The sequence below is a fragment of the Portunus trituberculatus genome, chromosome 43 (genome assembly GCF_017591435.1).
Source record: "Portunus trituberculatus isolate SZX2019 chromosome 43, ASM1759143v1, whole genome shotgun sequence".
NCBI classification, from domain to species: Eukaryota; Metazoa; Arthropoda; class Malacostraca; order Decapoda; family Portunidae; genus Portunus; species Portunus trituberculatus.
This window is the reverse complement of record NC_059297.1, coordinates 18,029,190-18,049,189: the sequence shown is the minus strand read 5'-3', so window position 1 is coordinate 18,049,189 and position 20,000 is coordinate 18,029,190. Positions and strand designations below refer to the sequence as shown.

At 42.0% G+C, this 20,000-nt stretch overlaps 1 protein-coding gene across 8 annotated transcripts in view; it reads left to right on the top strand.

Moving 5' to 3' along the window:
- Window positions 1-20,000, top strand: part of LOC123518415 (protein espinas-like) — a 514,427-nt gene that overhangs the window by 437,334 nt on the left and 57,093 nt on the right. For all 8 annotated transcript variants that reach the window (XM_045279225.1, XM_045279226.1, XM_045279229.1 and 5 more), the window contains one exon: window positions 15,739-16,054. In XM_045279225.1, coding sequence (XP_045135160.1) covers window positions 15,739-16,054 — 316 coding nt within the window. The remainder of the gene's footprint in view (window positions 1-15,738; window positions 16,055-20,000) is intronic.

Below are 20,000 nucleotides of genomic sequence, written 5' to 3'. Positions count from 1 at the left end.
CTCTCTCTCTCTCTCTCTCTCTCTCTCTCTCTCTCTCTCTCTCTGCATACCTATAATCAGAATTTTCCGTAATGTTTTTATTTTTTATTTTTCTTATGCGCGCCATGTTATTTCTCTCCTTATAAATTTTAACTCACAAGAGCACTTTGCATTGTTACTTTTTTTTCTGTGCACGAGTGTATTTGGTTTCACATATTGCTTTCTCCTTACATGGTTCACTTTCTGTTACGCTTTGCAGGTTGAAGTTATATTTTACTCTGCCAATTAACTGCTTTCTGTATGCAAAATGTGTTATAAATTCCGTGCTGAAGAGAGAGAGAGAGAGAGAGAGAGAGAGAGAGAGAGAGAGAGAGAGAGAGAGAGAGAAATCCTGGAGAAAGTACTAAGTGGAAAACTAGAGCAAAAAAAATATTAAGAAAAGAAAGAGACGAAAGGAGAGAATGAATAAAGGTAGGACTGAGAGATCATGGACACAGGGAAAGAGGGGAAAAAGTAAAAGAAAAAGAAATACATAGAAAATGGAAACGAAGGAAAAAGTTACAAAATGAGGATAGAGGAGAGGAGGGAAAGTGGGAAGGAGGGAGGGAGGGGGGGAGGGAAAGAGGGAGGAATGGAGAGAAAACCTTGACCCTCAGCTATTAGGAGCACGTGCCGAGCGGATGTGGCGGTCACCCTCTTACCGCCTGTCCTCCCTCACCTTGCTATCGTCTTCTTCACTCCTTCACCCTCTTGTGTCCTCCTCACCTTTGCCTTCCTTCGCCGCGTCAGGTTTTGCTCCTCTTTTTTCTTCTTGGTCGTCTGTGTCCTCTATACTTCACCTTTCCTTCCTTCCTTCGCTGGTTTTGTTCTAGCTTTCTTTTTTATTAGTTTTCTTTGTCATATTTCCTTCGTCTTTCTTCCTTCCTTCCATCCTTCAACGTGCCAGATTTTGTTTTTTCTTCTTGTTTTCTTAGCATTTTGTATATTTTTGTTGATTTTACTGGCTCCTTTTCTTCCTTCCTTCCTTCCTCCAACGTGTTTTTCTTTTATTCTTTTGCCTCCTTACTCTTCTCTATCTTTATTTAATTTTTCTTTCCTTCATTACTTCCTTCCTTCACCGAGGCAGGCAGTCTTTGTTCCTCTTGCTGTCCTCTTACTCTTCCTTTGTATTTCTCCATCAGCTCTTGTTTCTCTAATCTTCTCCTACTTTTCCTTACACGTTGTATATCTGACATTGTGTTTCTTTATCGTGACTCAACTGTTATTTTTTGGCGGTTTGACTCGTATTTTTCTTTTCTTTCCCCTGTGCTCAGTTTTATATCATATTTTTTTGCTCTATTTTAACTTCCTCCCTCACCTTATCCTGACCTGCTGCTTCCTCACCGACAGCGTCTTCCAGTAGTGCACTTTAATAATGCTTCCTGCCACCTTTATTCCACGTGCACTCTGTTATAGTTCAATTTCGTGTAAGAATGTTGATACCTTGCGTTGTGTGATTGGTCCCTCTTGTTTGTCGTTCAGTGTGTTGTGTGTATTACTAATCCTCATATTTCTGTTGTTTGGTTATAATTAATGTTTGAAATGTATCTAAACCAATGAAGACTCTTATTTGCTATTTCAGGGTATGTTTTGAACTTCTGTTTATTGTTGCAAAGTTGAACGTACTATCTTATAATTCTGTATGAGAAATTAAAGTATTTCTGGACGTGTTTTATTCTGGAGAGGTGATGAATTTTGGTTAACCGTGACTTCTTAAGAGCTTGCAGTGTAGTCCTCGGAGGGTGCTGGCGGTAATATAACAAGGAAATCGCTTTTGCATATAAGCTAACTTTCTATTTGTAGGTTTTAAAGGCAAGGGTTTCTTATATACATACCTACAAATCTTGTTTACAGGTACGGCAATACAGTCATTAAGTGTTTGACATTTGCTCTTAAGTTATTCGACTGAAAAATTTGCATTCATTAAGTATTATCAAACACTGCCATATTTTTCCAGAGCTGTTTTATCACGTGCACCAACATTTTCCGTTTGTGTATGTAGGAGAAACAGCAGCAGTAATACCACCAAAGGCGCGATGGTCGTGTCGTCCCTGGCCGGATGTGGCAACACTAAAAATGCGAGAAACGATTCACTTCATCATTATTTTTCCTCGTGGCTGACTGGAGGATGTCCCTTGATCCACCAGCCAACCAACCAACCGACCCTGAATTCCCTCATTGCTGCTTCAGCTCACACACACCCCACCACACACCACACCGCACCACAGACCTCACACTTCCCTCCCTTATCCTCCCTTCTCGTCCCCTTTACACTCCCATCACGTCTTCCTTCACATCTGTTTTCACATTCCGTTTAACACTCATTCACACACAACTTAAGAATTCTTGTCGTCCCCTTCACCCTACCCGCTCCTCACGCCTCTTACTCTTCCTCCCCTCACGCCTCACGCCCCATGATTCATTCCAGTTCATTCCTCTAGGTTCTCTCACCTCTCATCTCCCCATTTTTCTCCCCCATCACCACGTCAACTCCCGTCTGCTTTCTCTCCCCATTCTCTTAACACCTATTCTTTAAATCCTTTTTGTTCTTCCAGTCTCCGTATATTTCAATCTCTCTCTCTCTCTCTCTCTCTCTCTCTCTCTCTCTCTCTCTCTCTCTCTCTCTCTCTCTCTCTCTGTTCCTGTCCTCTCTTCCTGCCCCTCCTCACATTCCCCCCTCTTCACATCACCTTCCCTCACCCCTTCCCCTTCCACCAACCCTCTCCCTTCCAGTCCTGCCGCCACCCTATCTAATCACGCCCTCATTATCCTAAATTCTTATGTATAATTATTCTCTGGGGTAACGTTCCTTTATCATTCCTTATCGTAGATTAGTGTACACTTTATCTTATTCTTTTTTTCCTCTAACGCCTAGAAACAAAAAAGTACAACGCATCTTTTCCTGTGGTTCCATTTTTCTTTATTTTTTTGTTATTATTCAAATTTTTCATTTTCTTTCACTTTTTTTTTTTTGTTGTGTTCATTGTTTAGAGTTTATTATCAGACTGATCGTTCAAGTTTTTCATTTTTTTCATATTCTTTATTGTTGTTTTCATTGTTTTAATTTTTGTTTTCAGATTAGTTGTAGTTTATGTCTGTGTTTTCGCTATTTAGTGATTGGATGTTAAAATGCATTGTTTATTAGAGAGAGAGAGAGAGAGAGAGAGAGAGAGAGAGATTTGGGTGTTCCTAGAATCTGATTGTTCTGTCTCTCTCTTTTTCTCTCTCACTCTTTTTCTTCATTCTCCCATCTGCCTCCCTCCCTTCCTCCACCGCCTCCCCTGCCTCCCTCCATTCTCACTCACCGAAAATAGAAATCTCCAAATAAGTTGAAAGGTTCCGACCTCTTCCTCACTCATTCTGTTCCTCCTCTTCCTCCACCTTCTCCTTCTGGTTCGTCTTAATTTCTTCTCCTCCTTTTCCTCCTCTTCCTCTTCCTCCTCCTCTCCTTTCTCCTTGTCGTCCTCCTCCTCCTCCTCCTCCTCCTCCTCCTCCTCCTCCTCCTCCTCTTCATCTCCTCCTCCTTCTCCTCTTCTTCCTCTTCATCTTCCTGCTTCTCCTCTTCTTCGTCCTCTTCCTCGCTCTCATCAACAGTATTAATATTATGATGGATGTTTTTTTGTTTTTAAGTTTTTATTTTCATTTGATTTCTTTACATTCTTATTCTTATTCTTCTTGTTGTTCTTTGCTTTTTGTTTGGCCCTTCTTTGTTATGTCTGAACTTTGTTGTTGTTGCTGTTTGCTTTCTTAATCTTGTTTATCGTCATCATCACCACCATCATCAGCAGCAGAGGAGGCATCTCTTTTTTCTTCTCGTTTTTTTTTTTTTTTCATCATCTTCTCTTCCTCCTTCATCTCCTCCTTTATCTCTTCCTCCTCCTCCTCCTCCTCCTTCTCCTCTTCCTCCTTTTCGCACTCATCTTCCTCCTCTTATCTTCCTCCAAACTTCCCTTCCACCACCACGACCAATAGCACCACCACCACCACCACCACCACCACCTCCACCGCCATCATCATCATCACCACTACGATCTCCTTCGTTCCCTCCTCCCTCTCCTCGCTCTCATCCATCTCCCCTTCCCTGCCAACCATGTTACTTTGCTCGTGCCGCCGCCGTGCCACAAGCCATCTCTCTCTCTCTCTCTCTCTCTCTCTCTCTCTCTCTCTCTCTCTCTCTCTCTGGATTTTTTTACTGCATATAAAGGGAAGTAATTAAGAAATAACGCAGTAGTGTGAAAAGTAAGAACGGAAAAATAAAACAAAATTTAAAGTAGCTTTACTCTCTCTCTCTCTCTCTCTCTCTCTCTCTCTCTCTCTCTCTCTCTCTCTCTCTCTCTCTCTCTCTCTCTCTCTCTCTCTCTCTCTCTCTCTCTCTCTCTCTCTCTCTCTCTCTCTCTCTCTCTCTCTCTCTCTCCAACCTTACACGCCCCCGACGCTACCCCTGCTGTTCTGCTTAGCCCCCAGCCTTCTCCCCACCCACTGCTCCACCCAGCCTTATACCCCATGCCCGCTCTACCCAGGGGTAATGAGTTTTGTACACCCCGGTGTCTATTCCATCTGGCCATGGCCGCGAGGGATTGGGGGGAGGAAAGGTGGGGGAAGGGAATGGTAATGTGGCGCTAGGAGGAGAAGGAGGAGGAGGAAGAGGAGGAGAAGGATGTAGTAGTAGTAGTAGTAGTGGTAGTAGTAGTAGTAGTAGTAGTAGTAGTAGTGTTGGTACGTCCGAAAGAAAGATAAGGTGATTGTGGTAATGGTAGAGATGGTGGTGCTGCTGATGGTGATGATAATAAATGTAGTAGTGATTTTTTTTGGGGGGAGGATCTTTGGTAGCACTGAACTAGAAATGGTGGTGGTGGTGGTGGTGGTGGTGGCGGTGTTGGATGTAGCAGTAGACTTATAATTATGGAGAGCCCTCAATATTCATGCGTGATAGAGAGAGGAGGGAGAGGAAGAGAGGAGAGGCGTGGAGGAAAGGAGGGAGAGGTGGGAGAGGAGGGAGGGAAGGGCCCGGGGGCAGTTTGTGGAGGGAGTGTTAGGCAACGTTTTAGGATTTGTGTCTTCCTGCCACCCCGAAGTTTCTCTCTCTCTCTCTCTCTCTCTCTCTCTCTCTCTCTCTCTCTCTCTCTCTCTCTCTCTCTCTAGGTATGGATAACAGAAAAAACAGTAGGATGCTACTACTACTACTACTACTACTACTACTACTACTACTACTGGTATTGCACCATTACATCCACTACTACCTGGCTACTACTGCCATCCCTACCACCGCTAAAATACAACAAGGAAAATGAAAGTTACAACCACATCGACAACTACAACTATTACTGCTACTACTACCACCACCACCACCACCACCACTACTACTACTGCTATTACTACATTACTACTACTATTACATTGCTACTACTACTACTACTACTACTACTACTACTACTACTACTACTACTACTACTACTACTACTACTACTGCTACTACCATATCCAGCACAACAACTAGAACTACTACTAATACTACTACAACAAACGTCACTGCTAAAGTTACCACCACTAACACCACCACCACCACCACCACCACCACTGCTATAATTACTACTTAGCGGGAAGCAAGATTAATGAGACGATACTAGCTTGCTTCATTAAATACATGACACGGTCTATTCTTCCCCTCTGGCTTCCCTCCACAATCTCTCTCTCTCTCTCTCTCTCTCTCTCTCTCTCTCTCTCTCTCTCTCTCTCTCTCTCTCTCTCTCTCTCTCTCTCTCTCTCTCTCTCTCTCGCCACGTAGCCATTTCCGGACGATTTTCTGAGAGTGGCCGGATGTGTATTGGGCCGGATGCTTGTTTTTGAGAATTGGCAGAGGGGTGGTGAAGAGAAAGGTTTGGAAAGGTTTATGTCAGAGAGAGAGAGAGAGAGAGAGAGAGAGAGAGAGAGAGAGAGAGAGAGATGCAAAGAAAATATAAACCTAAGAAGATAAACCTAAAAGACAAGAAGTAATACAGTATATATAAATAATCTTACTTAAACTGAAATTATTGAAGGTAAAAATGTATATTCACACAAAGAAATATCTAGCAAGAATTCAGATGCGTACCAGAGAGAGAGAGAGAGAGAGAGAGGTGAGGAAGGTCGGACAAACCCCTTCGCGTGCCTGGTGGTCACTGCCTGGGGAGTCCTGGTTAGCTTCCCTTTGCCCCCCTTCCTCCTTCTCCCTATACCCGCCCATCCCCCTTTCCCCACCCATCATCTGGACACCCTAATTCATGCTCCCCTGGCCCTCCTGTCCGAAAACTTCATCGGCGTGACCCTTTTACCTCTTACCTCGCCTCTCCTCATCTCTCCTCGCCTTCTTTTATGACCTTGAGAGAGAGAGAGAGAGAGAGAGAGATAGTGAGCAGACAGACAGACAGACTGATACACACGGAGGCAAAGATAAAGAAAAAAGACAGACCGATAAAGAGACAGGCAGACTAAATGACTGACTGACCAATGAAGAAACATACAATCAGACTGATATGAAGTTAAGGTAGAGATTGTTTTTTTTCTTTTTCTTTTGGTAATATTTTATGCATATTCTTTCTTATTTATGTAAATGTAAGTTGCAGTCGTTTATATCTTTTGTTTCTCGTTCATATGTTTATTTCAAATGTTCTTATCATAACTCTCTCTCTCTCTCTCTCTCTCTCTCTCTCTCTCTCTCTCTCTCTCTCTCTCTCTCTCTCTCTCTCTCTCTCTCTCTCTCTCTCTCTCTCTCTCTCTCTCTCTCTCTCTCTCTCTCTCTCTCTCTCACTCACACACACACACACACACACACACACACACCATATCATGCAGACGCTTTTTTCTTTTTTTATTTATCTTCATCACTGTCTCTCTCTCTGCCAAAAGTCTTTATATATATTTTGCATATGAATTGCACGTAAAGTGAAGACCTGAGGAGCCGCGTCGCTGTGGATGTATAAATATGAATACGACAATGAAAGAGGAGGAGGAGGAAGAAGAGAAGGGAAGAGAACAGAGCGAAGAAGATAGGGAGGAAAAATCATAAAGGATAGAATAAAGGAGGAAGAACTGAAAATACCCTCGTTGTAGCCTGAAGGAAGGTGGAGGATAATTGTGGTGGTAGTGGTGGTGGTGGTGGTGGTGGTTGTAGTAGTGGTGGTGGTGGTTGTAGTGGTGATGATGGTGGCTGCAGTGTAATAGTCATCCATGTCTACTAAGATTTTGTCTGGTATTTTTTTTATTTTCTACTCTGATTTTGAGTAAAGTAATGCTGCGAGAGAGAGACGGCAATGATGATACAATATTATTAGTAGTAGTAGTAGTAGTAGTAGTAGTAGTAGTAGTAGTAGTAGTAGTAGTAGTAGTAGTAGTCTTTGTAATTATATGTATAGGATCCGTAGTAGTGTGGGCATCAAAGAAGAGATTACTTTCTACTACTCTGTTGAAATCTCCGGTGTGTGACGTCAAGTCGAAAGGTTGGCAGTCTGGCGATGTTTTTTGGTTGGGGGTCTATAGCAAAACATGTACTCGCGCTGGTGAATTACAATTTGTTCTGTATATCAGAGTTGAAACGTAGTAGTAGTAGTAGCAATAGTAGTAGTAGTAGTTTTAGTAATCGCAGTAGTAGTAGCAGTGGTAGAAGTAATAGTAATACAAGAAACGCCAGCTAAAGTTGTGATCATAAAAATTACCTATACATTATAAATATTTTCTGTAAAAAATGTTGAAAAATTAGCTCATATGAACATCGTTACTAAAAAGGAGAAAGAAGCGAAGAAATAGTTAGAGAAGAAAGAGGAGGAAGAGAAAAAAACAGAGAAGAGACAATGACACTCAATTGTGAAGGATAAAGAGAACTGACACTCTCTCTCTAAACTCTCCTCCTTTGTCTCCATCATTTTTCAACCTTCCATGTTACCTCTCCTATTCCTTTCATTCTACAATCCACTCCCGTCTTGCCTTTCACCCTTTGTCCTCCGCCCGGGAAATGCATCATCTTCACCGTGTAAACATCAGGTGTCGAGCATGCTACGCAATTTCCTGTTTGGACAATAATTGACAACAAGCAACATGAGAGAGGGAGAGAGAGAGAGAGAGAGAGAGAGAGAGAGAGAGAGAGAGAGAGAGAGAGAGAGAGAGAGAGAGAGAGAGAGAGAGAGAGAGAATCATAAAAGGCAGTACTTGGATAACTCAATGGTAGTGTGTGTGTGTGTGTGTGTGTGTGTGTGTGTGTGTGTGTGTGTGTGTGTGTGTGTGTGTGTGTGTGTGTGTGTAGAAGTGTGTGGGTTGGATGTCTGTGGGTGTGAAAGATTTACAGAGAGAGAGAGAGAGAGAGAGAGAGAGAGAGAGAGAGAGAGAGAGGAGGGAGCACAATATTCTTGCTTAACTTACAAAGCAAATTAGGAGTCAAATAATAGTGTTTACAACTTCCTATCGTCTTTTTTTTCCTCTAGGAGTTTTCTTCCTTCGCTTGAGTGGCTTTAGTCTGTATTAGCCTCTCTCTCTCTCTCTCTCTCTCTCTCTCTCTCTCTCTCTCTCTCTCTCTCTCTCTCTCTCTCTCTCTCTCTCTCTCTCTCTCTCTCTCTCTCTCTCTCCCCTCTGTACGTTTTATTTATGGTCGTAATATTTTATCGTTTTAATTCTCACTTCGACTTCACATCTTGTTTATTAAGTTCGTGGGTTATTCCTTTACGTTAATCTGATTTGTTAGTGTTATTATAATATTTTGATGCTTTTCCTCCTCTCATACTTATCTTGACATATTTTTTCCTCTTTCACTTTATTTGTGTCTTTTTTCCTCCTTTTATATTTCTTTTTCTTTTTACTTCATTCTTTTATTTGTTTTCTTTTATCTCTAATTGCCTATCTTTCAGTCTCTTTGTGTAATTGCGTTCTTATCTATCTTTTTTGTCGTTTGTCTCTTTGTTTGTATTTTTCTGTGTGTGTGTGTGTGTGTGTGTGTGTGTGTGTGTGTGTGTGTGTGTAATTCTTTGTCTTTGTGTCCGTCTTTCTTTTGATAAGTGTGTGTGTGTGTTTGTATCATTTAATTTTTGCTTTTCTGTCCATCTGTCTATCTCTTTGTCCTTTTCCGTCTGTCTTTCTCTCTCTCTTTCTCCCTCTCTCTCTCTCTCTCTCTTCTACTCTTCATTGCTTTTCTTTCATACCGGTTTATCATGCCTTACCTGGGAGAAGCAGTCCACCCAAACGTACCTTTCAATTACCTTATGTTGCCGAGCTTGCATTCTGTACTCCTCCCCTTCCTTTTGCCCTCCTCGCTCTTCTGTCCTGGTTACTCTTCTCCCACGCTGCCTTGGACTCTCGCTCCTTCTTCTCTCTCCTTCCTGGCTCACTTCAGATCTTGCTATTAGTCCCAAGCTTTACGTGTTGGTTTATCTGTTGTGGTTTAAGTGTTCTTAGTTTTTTCCTCTATATATGATTGCTGGTTTGTGATTTTGTAATGGATTTTGTGAGTTTTTTTTTCATATTTGGTTTGTTAAGTGGAATATTGTAATGTGTTAATGTATTCGCCATTGTGGTTAGTGTAAGGTTTGCGTGTCTGTTTATCTATCTATTGTGTTTGGCAGGGTTCTTTTATGAATATGACTGCTGTTTTATGATTTTGTAATTAATTCTGTGGTTTCTGCTTTTTTCTCTCTCTCTCTCTCTCGTGTCGTTGAACAAATGTTGTAATACATAAATGTTAAAGGTTTATTTATCAAGTGATCTTATTTATTAAAATTATTGTTGTTTATTATTCTGCATTGTGTTTTGTGAAGTTTTTTTCTATCACTCGTGCTGTTAATTTTCTACTTCTTACTCTAAGGTTCATAATAATGTTTGGTTTATTTTTTGTTATTTATTTTAGATCACTATTGTCTTTGACTCTGATGGATTCTTTTCTTATTTTTTCTATAATTCAAACCGTTAAGTAAAATATTATTTGTTTCCTCACTGAGATTAATAATGTGGTTGACTCTGACAGTTGAACCATGCGTGCTTTGGGGTCCGAGGGGTCTCCAAGCACACGGGTTCGAATCCTGTTCACTGTCTGAGTGTAGGTTGGGCTTCCTCACTCGGGGCAACGGTTTCCTAGCGGGTGGGCTTTGAGATAGGAGGTACCCCAAAAAGTACCCCCTTTAGCCCAGAAATTACCGTGAAAAGCCCACATGGTATAAAAAAATAAGATAAAAAAAACATTAGTTAACAGTTACGTAAGGTCGTTAGCGGTGAAAGTGCACGGAGTTATGAGCGCTGTTTGTCAAGGAGCTGTAAGACTAATGCGAGTGTTGAAGTTTAGGTATTCTCTTGCACCCACGAGGACTTTCCCCTATGGCCCCAGTAGCCTTTAGTCAGACTGGAAACCTAAGTGCTGTTGTTAACGTTACTCTTTTGTTGACTGATGTCTTTAATGGTAACACTGTACTTCCTACCTCTCTTTTTTTTTTTTTGTAACTTTCCTTTTTCAAATAGTTCCTTAGGTGCTTTCTCAGTCTTATTTCACATTTTTTTTTTTAGAATTTTGCTTCTTTCTTTGTTTCGTTGTATTATTTTTCATTTTTTTTTTTAATTCCTTCTTTCCTTTTCTCTCTCTCTCTCTCTCTCTCTCTCTCTCTCTCTCTCTCTCTCTCTCTCTCTCTCTCTCTCTCTCTCTCTCTCTCTCTCTCTCTCTCTCTCTCTCTCTCTCTCTCTCTCTCTCTCTCTCACCCTTCGCTTGTTTGTCGTTCTCTCTTTCCTTCCTTCCTTCATTCATTCATTCATTTCTTCTTTGCTTGCTTCACCTCACGTTCTTTCCCTTTTTTTTTTCTTTTATTATCCATCTTAGCATTTCTCCTTTGCGTTTCTCTTCTTTCTGTTTATCCTCTTCACCTTTCCGTACCTCCTATTTTTCTTCCTTCCTTCCTTCCTTTTTTCTTTCCTTTCTTCCTTCCTTTCTTCCATCTTTTCTTCTTTATTTTCTTTTTTCCTTTTTTCATCCTTCCTTTCCTCCCACCTTCTTTTCATCCTTCCATTTATCCTTCCTAACAAAAGGGGCCAGTAATCCGGTTCCTCCTTCACACAGACCCATCCTGTTCTCTCGTTAATTAACACGGACCCAAAGTAAAGGCTACACATGATGAACCTCGGTGCCTCCTCGCTCATCCCCGTCTGCTAGGCTGTTCATCCTCTGGCGGGCCATTCATTCACTTCTCTGAGAATACAATGCCTCTGCTTCGTCAGGGTTACCACGACTACTTCTTTCACCCAGCACAAATACGAGTAAGACCGTAACATAAGAAGACTGTAAAAGGCCAGTTGACATCACAGGCATCAGAGAACTGGCTTTCAGACTAGCCTTGTAGGGATGGAGGAGCAACTGTACCTGGGTGGACATCACTACTGACTTGTCATAACATTTGTAGCAATGCCATGTTTGAACTGCAAAAGGAGTAGATTCTTATGCTTACTTACAGAAACCAGACCTGATAAATAAGTTAGAGACTGACAGACAGACAATGGCCACAAGCAACTCCTTCACTCCTTCTCTCCCTCCGTCCTCCTAATAGGCGCCACAAGCGGCTCCATTACACGCCGGAAGCCGCTGCTCCCTGAGGCTGGCTAATGGCCACAGAGAGGAGATAATTATACTGCTGAGCTTCTCGCCCCCGCGGCCCTTGAGGCTAGAAGGCCCTGGCAGCGCGGCGTGGCGGCAGGGATGTTGCTGTTGCTGTTAGAGTGATTGTTGCTGCTGCTGTTGCTATTGATAAATCAAGAACAATAACAACAACAACAAATAATAACAACAACAACTACTACTACTACTACTACTACTACACTACTACTACCACTACCACCACCACACCACCACTGCACCACCACCACCACCACCACCACCAGCACCACAGCAGCAGCAGCAGCAGCAGCAGCAGCAGCAGCAGTGATGCAGCAGCACCACTACACCACCACTACCACCAGCACCAGCAGCAGCAGCAGCAGCAGCAGCAGCAGCAGCAGCAGCAGCAGCAGTAGCAGTAGTAGCAGTAGTAGTAGTAGCCTACCAGTAGTAGCACCACCACCACATCAGTCATCAGTACATACACACACACACACACACACACACACACACACACACACACACACACACACACACACACACACACACACACACACACACACACACACACACACACACACACACACACACACACACACACACACACACACACACACAAACACACACACATGCCATTTTGTTGGTGTTTTTGTTGTTGTCGTTGTTGTTATTGTTATTGTTTTTATCATCATTATTGTCATCATTATACATTAATATTTTTCATGCTATACATAATCTTGATATGTTCAACAAAGTCATCATTATTCTAAGTAATCATAATCGTCCGTGTGATTGCCTTCTCACGTATTTGCAGCAAGAAAATAAAAAAATAAAAAAAGAAACAAAAACAAGCCAAAGAATTTTAAGCTCATTAATCGGTGATTGTACCCAGTTATTGAATAATAGACTTAAATCAAATAAGCAATGCGCTCAAAAACTCCTTTAAGAGAGAGAGAGAGAGAGAGAGAGAGAGAGAGAGAGAGAGAGAGAGAGAGAGAGAGAGAGAGAGAGAGAGAGAGAGAGAGAGAGAGAGAGAGAGTGTGTGTGTGTACATGTCAACCATTTTTTTCGTCAGGTAGCGAGAGAAGTCGATTTATCTGTGGGCCTTTTACTCTTGTATTTATGACCTTAATCACCATTTTATCCTCCTCTTATGTCAGCCTCGCGTATACATCAGCCAAGTCTTTCCCTCTTTCTTTCTTTTTTTCTTTTTTTTTTTTCTCTAGTCTCCCGCTTCACATTATCACCCCGCCGTCCCTAACCATCACAATTATTTGCTTCCAACGATTTTGTCTTCCATCACACAAATCCATTACTGCAAGCTACACCTTCCCCACGTCTTCATCCCTTGATTTTGTTGTTGTCGTATTTCTTCTTCTTCTTCTTCTTCTTCTTCTTCTTCTTCTTCTTCTTCTTCTTCTTCTTCTTCTTCTTCCTCCTCCTCTTCTTACTCTTCTTCTTCTTCTTCTTCTTTTTCTTCTTCTTCTTCTTTTCTTCTTCTTCTTCTTCTTCTTCTTCTTCTTCTTCTTCTTCTTCTTCTTCTTTCTTCTTCTTCTTGCTGTTTTCCTTTTATCTTTTCATGGTTCTCCGTGTTGTTGTTGTTGTTGTTGTTGTTGTTGTTGTTGTTGTTGTTGTTGTTGTTGTTGTTGTTATTATTGTTGTTGTTATTGTTGCTTTTCTTCTACCTCTTGTTGTTCTTCTCCTTATATCTCTTCTTCTTCAGTCACCTAAACCTACGATCCACTGTCATCATCACCTCTTCCTCCTCCTCCTCCTCCTCCTCCTCCTCCTATTTTTCGTCTCCGTCTTCCACCGCCACTAATCCCCGCGAGTGCAAAGATTAAATCGTCCACACCATTTACACCCTGAGATTATCGCGGCAAGCACGTTCAGTTTTCCAGCTCTTGTCCCTCGTTCGTGATAATAACATGACTGGGAGAGAACATCGAGACAAAATAAAAGCCGTAAAACTGAAGAAGCGAACGGTTGAGAAAGAAGAACGAGACGGGGAAGTGAGGGCGAGAGGAGATACGAGCAAAAGAGGAGTACATGAAGAAAGGGGAGGAGTTCGTGTGAGGAAAATAATAAGGCTGAGAAAAGAGGAGCTTAGACAGGGCGGAGTTAGTTGTCAGTATATCATGCAAGGGATATTATTGATGGAGTAGAGAGAGAGAGAGAGAGAGAGAGAGAGACAGAGAGACAGAAAGACAGACAGACAGATAGACACTCAGATAGATAGATAGACAAATTGAACAGACAGACAGACAGATAGAGAGGCAGGCAGAGGCACATAGATAGACGATGGATAGACGAACAGACAGATAGACAGATAAAAAGGCAAACAAACAGACAGACAGACAGACAAACAAAAATAAAAAATGCAACGGTTATACAATCAGAAAGCCAAATCAAAACAAAAAGAAATTGTAATCATAGATGTTTAAAATGAGAAATATGCAATATGATTCAGAGAGAGAGAGAGAGAGAGAGAGAGAGAGAGAGAGAGAGAGAGAGAGAGAGAGAGAGAGAATCATTCATCTTAAAGCGTTGAAACTCAAAGACCGGACAGGTTACGGCGAAGCATTTAAAACTGTTTTTGACCACCATCTGTTGGCCTGCTGCTCCTCCTCCTTCTCCTCCTCCTCCTCCTCCTCCTCCTCCTCCTCCTCCTCCTCCTCCTCCTCCTCCTCCTCCTCCTCCTCCTCCTTCTCCTTCAGGCTCAAAACGGGACTTGGAAGTTTTGATTCTTTTATATTTAATTGATGAAGAAGTACAATCAGTAGGAGGAGGAGGAGGAGGAGGAGGAGGAGGAGGAGGAGGAGGAGGAGGAGGAGGAGGAGGAGGAGGAGGAAGAAGAAGAAGAAGAAGCGAAGAAGAAGAAAAGAAAATGATGATGAAGAAGGAAAAGAAAAGAAGAAGGAGGACAAGGACAAGAGGGAGGGATGTAGTATATTTTATGTGCGTGTATATATTCATGTATACGTATTTGTATGATCGTCATGTGCGTGTCTTGTGTACACCAACGCCCATTCCATGTACGCCTTTCATAGTCAAATACGAGGTGTGTGTGTGTGTGTGTGTGTGTGTGTGTGTGTGTGTGTGTGTGTGTGTGTGTGTGTGTGTGTGTGTGATATTCGTTTTTCGTCGTTTCCTCACACATGTGTACACCAAATCCCCGTGTCAATACAATACACATGTGGAGTCACGTACATGTGTGTATTTTTTGTGTACACCAGTCACTCTTTTTCTGCAGTGTGTGTGTGTGTGTGTGTGTGTGTGTGTGTGTGTGTGTGTGTGTGTGTGTGTGTGTGTGTGTGTGTGGTGTGGTCATGGCGGCGGCGAACGTGACTCCAGGCTGCTTCTTAATATTCGTGTAACCACCGACCTGATTATTAGTTGCATTCCTCGCCATTCTTACTGTATTATTAGTTTTTATCATTATCATAAGCAGCTGTACCTGAAGCTGTAGTGGTGGTAGCACGAGCAACAGCCGATCTTACTACTTCTACTACTAATACTACGTAATACTACTACTTCTTCTTCCACTACTGCAAATAATAATAATAATAATAATAATAATAATAATAATAATAATAATAATAATAATAATAATAATAATAATAATAGTAATAATAATAATGATAATGATAATAATAATGATAATAATAATATCAATAGAAATAATAATAATAATTATAAAATTGATAATAATGATAATAATAATAATAATAATAATAATAATAATAAGAAGAAGAAGAAGAAGAAGAAGAAGAAGAAGAAGAAGAAGAAGAAGAAGAAGAAGAAGAAGAAGAAGAAGAAGAAGAAGAAGAAGATTGATAATAAGAAGAATACAAAAGCAAACTCTCTTACATAAACATATAATTCAAAATTATTATACATTTTTATCCTTCTATGTGTGTGTGTGTGTGTGTGTGTGTGTGTGTGTGTGTGTGTGTGTGTGTGTGTGTGTGTGTGTGTGTGTGAGATTCCCGGTGTACATGCACTCACCATTAGTTACATTAAAGGTAACCCTGTCAAGCTTGTTTGCACGTAAAAACAAGCATGTCTAACTTTTATGTACGTGTGTGTAATCCACGTCCGCTCACTCACCGCGCCTCTCTGTGTTGCAGGAAAGTGTGTCGAAACTGCAAGTGTTCGAGAGAGGATCACTGTGGCGGTGAAATGACCACCACCACTCCTACCACTACCACAGCCTCCACCACAGCCTCCACCACCACACCCTCTTCCACCACGGCCGCCACCACGCCAACTGCTCTGCCGCCACTGCCCCATCTGGAGGCACACGCCCCGCCCAGGAAGGCTGCGGGCGTGCTGGGCGGCTTGGTAGTGGGATCAGACCCGCAACGACACAGCCACAGCGATGATGACTCTGGCTGTGCCCTCGAGGAGTACACCTGGGTACCGCCTGGCCTCAAGCCCGAACAGGTAAGGAATGATTGGTGACTAGCTAGCGGGGATCATGGACTGCCACGTGTAGGTCTACCGTCTTGTTGTAGCTTTTCTTGTGCTCTCATGTTCTTTTTGCTCTGTAATTGATTGAGTGGCAGTAACCAGACGTGAGGACTTAATGGAATGGAAGTGTGTGACTGTGAACGCTCAGCGAACTGTTTACAACGTGACACTTATTTTATTTTTATGGTGCTATAGTTGTGTAACAGATGAGAAATAATGATTGGTTGATGATCAATAAACAGAATCGAGGTGATGCTATGTGAGATGATTGGAGGATAAATGCTTCATAAGAGTTTAAACGCCAAGGCAACAGTTTACTGAGGAACACTAAGGTTGATCTTGCGTGAAGAATTTGAGGCATGGACAACAGGTAGTATTAGATATGAATGTTTATGGTTGTCATTATTGTAGTACACGAGTAACTCCAAGCTGGGACGAAAAGAACATCGCGCTGGATATGAACATTTTTAAAGTCACATCAATAGCAGACGTAAAAAAAAAAAAATTAATCAATTAATTGACTAAAAGGAACATAACGTTAGGCATTGATAAAGTGTTAAAATTCCCAAGAAAAATATAACAGATATGGTGAATGCTACTAACTTAAAAGAAGAGTAAGTCTTAAATTCAATGTGTCCATGTCATTTAGTAATTACGAAATACATATAGGCAACTTGAAATATGTGGACAATGACAGGCTGAGCAAGATAGGTGAGGATCTTGCCTAACTAAACAGAAAGAAAGGGATGAGGATTGAAAGGAATGGATGGAAAAGTTAAAAAGAAGATTCAAGGAAGCGACAATAGAGAAGAGAGACTGGAGACAGGAAGGGAAAGGAATGTGATAGGAAGGGAGTGGGATAAGCTGTCACGATGGAAAGGATGTAAGGAAATCAGGTGCATGAAACGAAGAGGAAAGGAAGTGAAAGTAATGGGAGAGAAAGGAATGTGTGTCATAGATTGATGGGAATAGAAAAAAAAACTATGAGAGAGAGAGAGAGAGAGAGAGAGAGAGAGAGAGAGAGAGAGAGAGAGAGAGTGTGTGTGTGTACATGCATTCGAGTACTCGTGTTTGTGTTATAAATTATTGATGTTATTTAATGTGCGCCAAATATAGGAGGAGAAATTCTAATAAATAGGCACAAAAAAGAGACGTACAATAAAAACTTATAATTACAGATTGCAAGGGTAATAAAAATCAACCATCTTGCAACAAATAGACAGAGAGAGAGAGAGAGAGAGAGAGAGAGAGAGAGAGAGAGAGAGAGAGAGAGAACAAGGTGAAAGAATGTTGGTGTGTGTTTGTTTAGGAGAGACGTGGGCACCTTATAGAAGATTTGTATTTACAACCATCTCTACTTCCCTCCCTCTCTCCCGCCCTCCCTTCCTCCTTCCCTCCATTTCTTCCCTCCCTCCATCTCTCCCTCCCGTGGCATGTCACCCTCCCAACTAGGGTCATCTCTGCTACGATAGGAGGAAAGGAAGGGAGGGAGGGAGGGAGGGAAGAAGAGAGAGGAAAAATAAGGCAGAAGGAAAGGTGAGGAAGTGAGAGAGGCGGAAGGAAAAATGAATAGGGATTTTTTTGAGGTAGGTGGCGGAGTAGAGGAAGGAGGAGGAAGGAGGAGGGAAGGAGGGAGGGAAGGACCAAGGAGCAAGGGAAGGAAGGCGGTTGTGGTCGGAGAAGAAGAGAGAAAAAAAGTCAAGAGCTGTCACCCTTACTCAGCCAATCACGCGTTCCTCTCTCTCTCTCTCTCTCTCTCTCTCTCTCTCTCTCTCTCTCTCTCTCTCTCTCTCTCTCTCTCTCTCTCTCTCTTACTCTCTCTCCTTTAGGGTACCTTAATCTTGTTACGCTTTTCCTTCTTCCTCGTTCCTCCTCCTCTCCTCCTCCTCCTCCTCCTCCTCCTCCTCCTCCTCCTCCTCCTCCTCCTCCTCCTCCTCCTCCTCCTCCTCCTCCTCCTCTTTCTTCTCCACCTTCTTCACCTCCTTATCCTCTTCCTCCTCTTCCTGCGTTTAGTCTTCTTTTTCTTCTTCTTCTTCTTCATGTCTCTCCTCCTAGCGAATACAAAAAATCCTTCGTTAAATGGCGAAAATTTGTGTTCCCTTCAAAAATGATCGCCTGGTTATAATTAGATTGAAGGTTTGCGTCTCTAATTTGCGGCTCAATTTGGATCGTAGATTTACCTTAGGAATTAACTTGATCACTCTCTCTCTCTCTCTCTCTCTCTCTCTCTCTCTCTCTCTCTCTCTCTCTCTCTCTCTGTCGTTGATTTTTTTTATTCTTTTACCCATTTATTGCTTTATTTTTATAGTAGCTCTCTCCTTTCTTTTTTTCTTTTCCTCTATCTCTATTTCTGTTTATTCATGCATGTTTATCTCTCTTTGTATTTTTGTGATTATCTGTTTGTCTTTATTTTTAGCTGTCTGTCTGTCTGTCTGTCTGTGTATTTATCTGTTCGTCTATTGGTCTGTTTTTTTTTTATTGTTCTACCTCTCTCTCTCTCTCTCTCTCTCTCTCTCTCTCTCTCTCTCTCTCTCTCTTCTCTCTTCTCTCTTGTCTCCTCTCCTTCCACCCTTTCTCTTTTCCTTCCATCTCTTGCCCTCTCAAAGCCAACCTTTCCATCTTCCCACTTCCTGTAAACCCTATCCTTCCTCCCTCATCTCCCTCACACCTCGCCATCTGTGACTACCAACTTAGCGAGACAGTGTAAGCAGGCTCCTCAGTAAAACAAAGCCGCTAGCCATCCTATCTATCCACACTTAGTCTCGTGCACGGCCGCTGAACTCTGGTCTCCCCTCACAAAAAGGAGTCAGTCACCAGGGGATGATGTTATTCAGAGGATCGACATTCCTGATAAATACGCAGACGTCCACCAGCGCATTCCTCCATGACGTATGCGGAGTTTTGATCGAGTTAATAACGTGTTGATTTTTTTTTTTTTTTTTTTTGTGTGTGTGTTTTAGAGTGGTTCATTTATTTATGATATTTTGGTTCTTACTCTCTCTCTCTCTCTCTCTCTCTCTCTCTCTCTCTCTCTCTCTCTCTCTCTCTCTCTCTCTCTCTCTCTCTCTCTCTCTCTCTCTAGTAGGCCATTTTCATCACCCGGGTTTTATGTATGATCGCTTTTGTTTTGTAAAAGTTGACTCATGAGGTAAGATGCTGTCCATTTTTTCCACCACCTAATTGTTGTCTTATCTGGCTTTCGTGTTGCTGTTAAGAATAAACCGATGGAATTCGATTAAAAGTAGTGGTTTCAACCCTGTATTTTCTTCCTTGATATTGAGGGCAAAAATATATGATTCTCCTCCTAAGTTAAGGGTGCATATTTTTTTTCATTATTGTCTGTGTGTGTGTGTGTGTGTGTGTGTGTGTGTGTGTGTTCGTGTATGTGTGTGCTGCTCTGGATTAAAACTGGTTCATGCTCTCCCACTGTTTGTTGTGACTTTCTCCTGCACCTCCCCATTAAAGAAACATTAGTGACGTTCCTTGCAAGATGTGGCTTTATCTTCACTACATTTTGCCTCCTTTTGTGATGCTTCCTGCAATAATCACAGTCATAAACTCCATTACGTAACAGTTAAACCACATAGCTCTCTCTCTCTCTCTCTCTCTCTCTCTCTCTCTCTCTCTCTCTCTCTCTCTCTCTCTCTCTCTCTCTCTCTCTCTCTCTCTCTCTCTCTCTCTCTCTCTCTCTCTCTCTCTCTCTCTCTCTCTCTCTCTCTCTCTCTCTCTCTCTCTCTCTCTCAAGATACCACGAATGTTTGGACTGATCAACTTACTAACTAAACAACCTGACCCTGAGCTTGCTGCCTCCTCGACTCGTTCTCCCCCTTATGTAGCTTGTCACTACACCCGATCACCCTGCTGCCCTCTACTGGTCAGGCGCTGCTCGTGTTCCCGTATTTTTCAACGCTTTCACCTT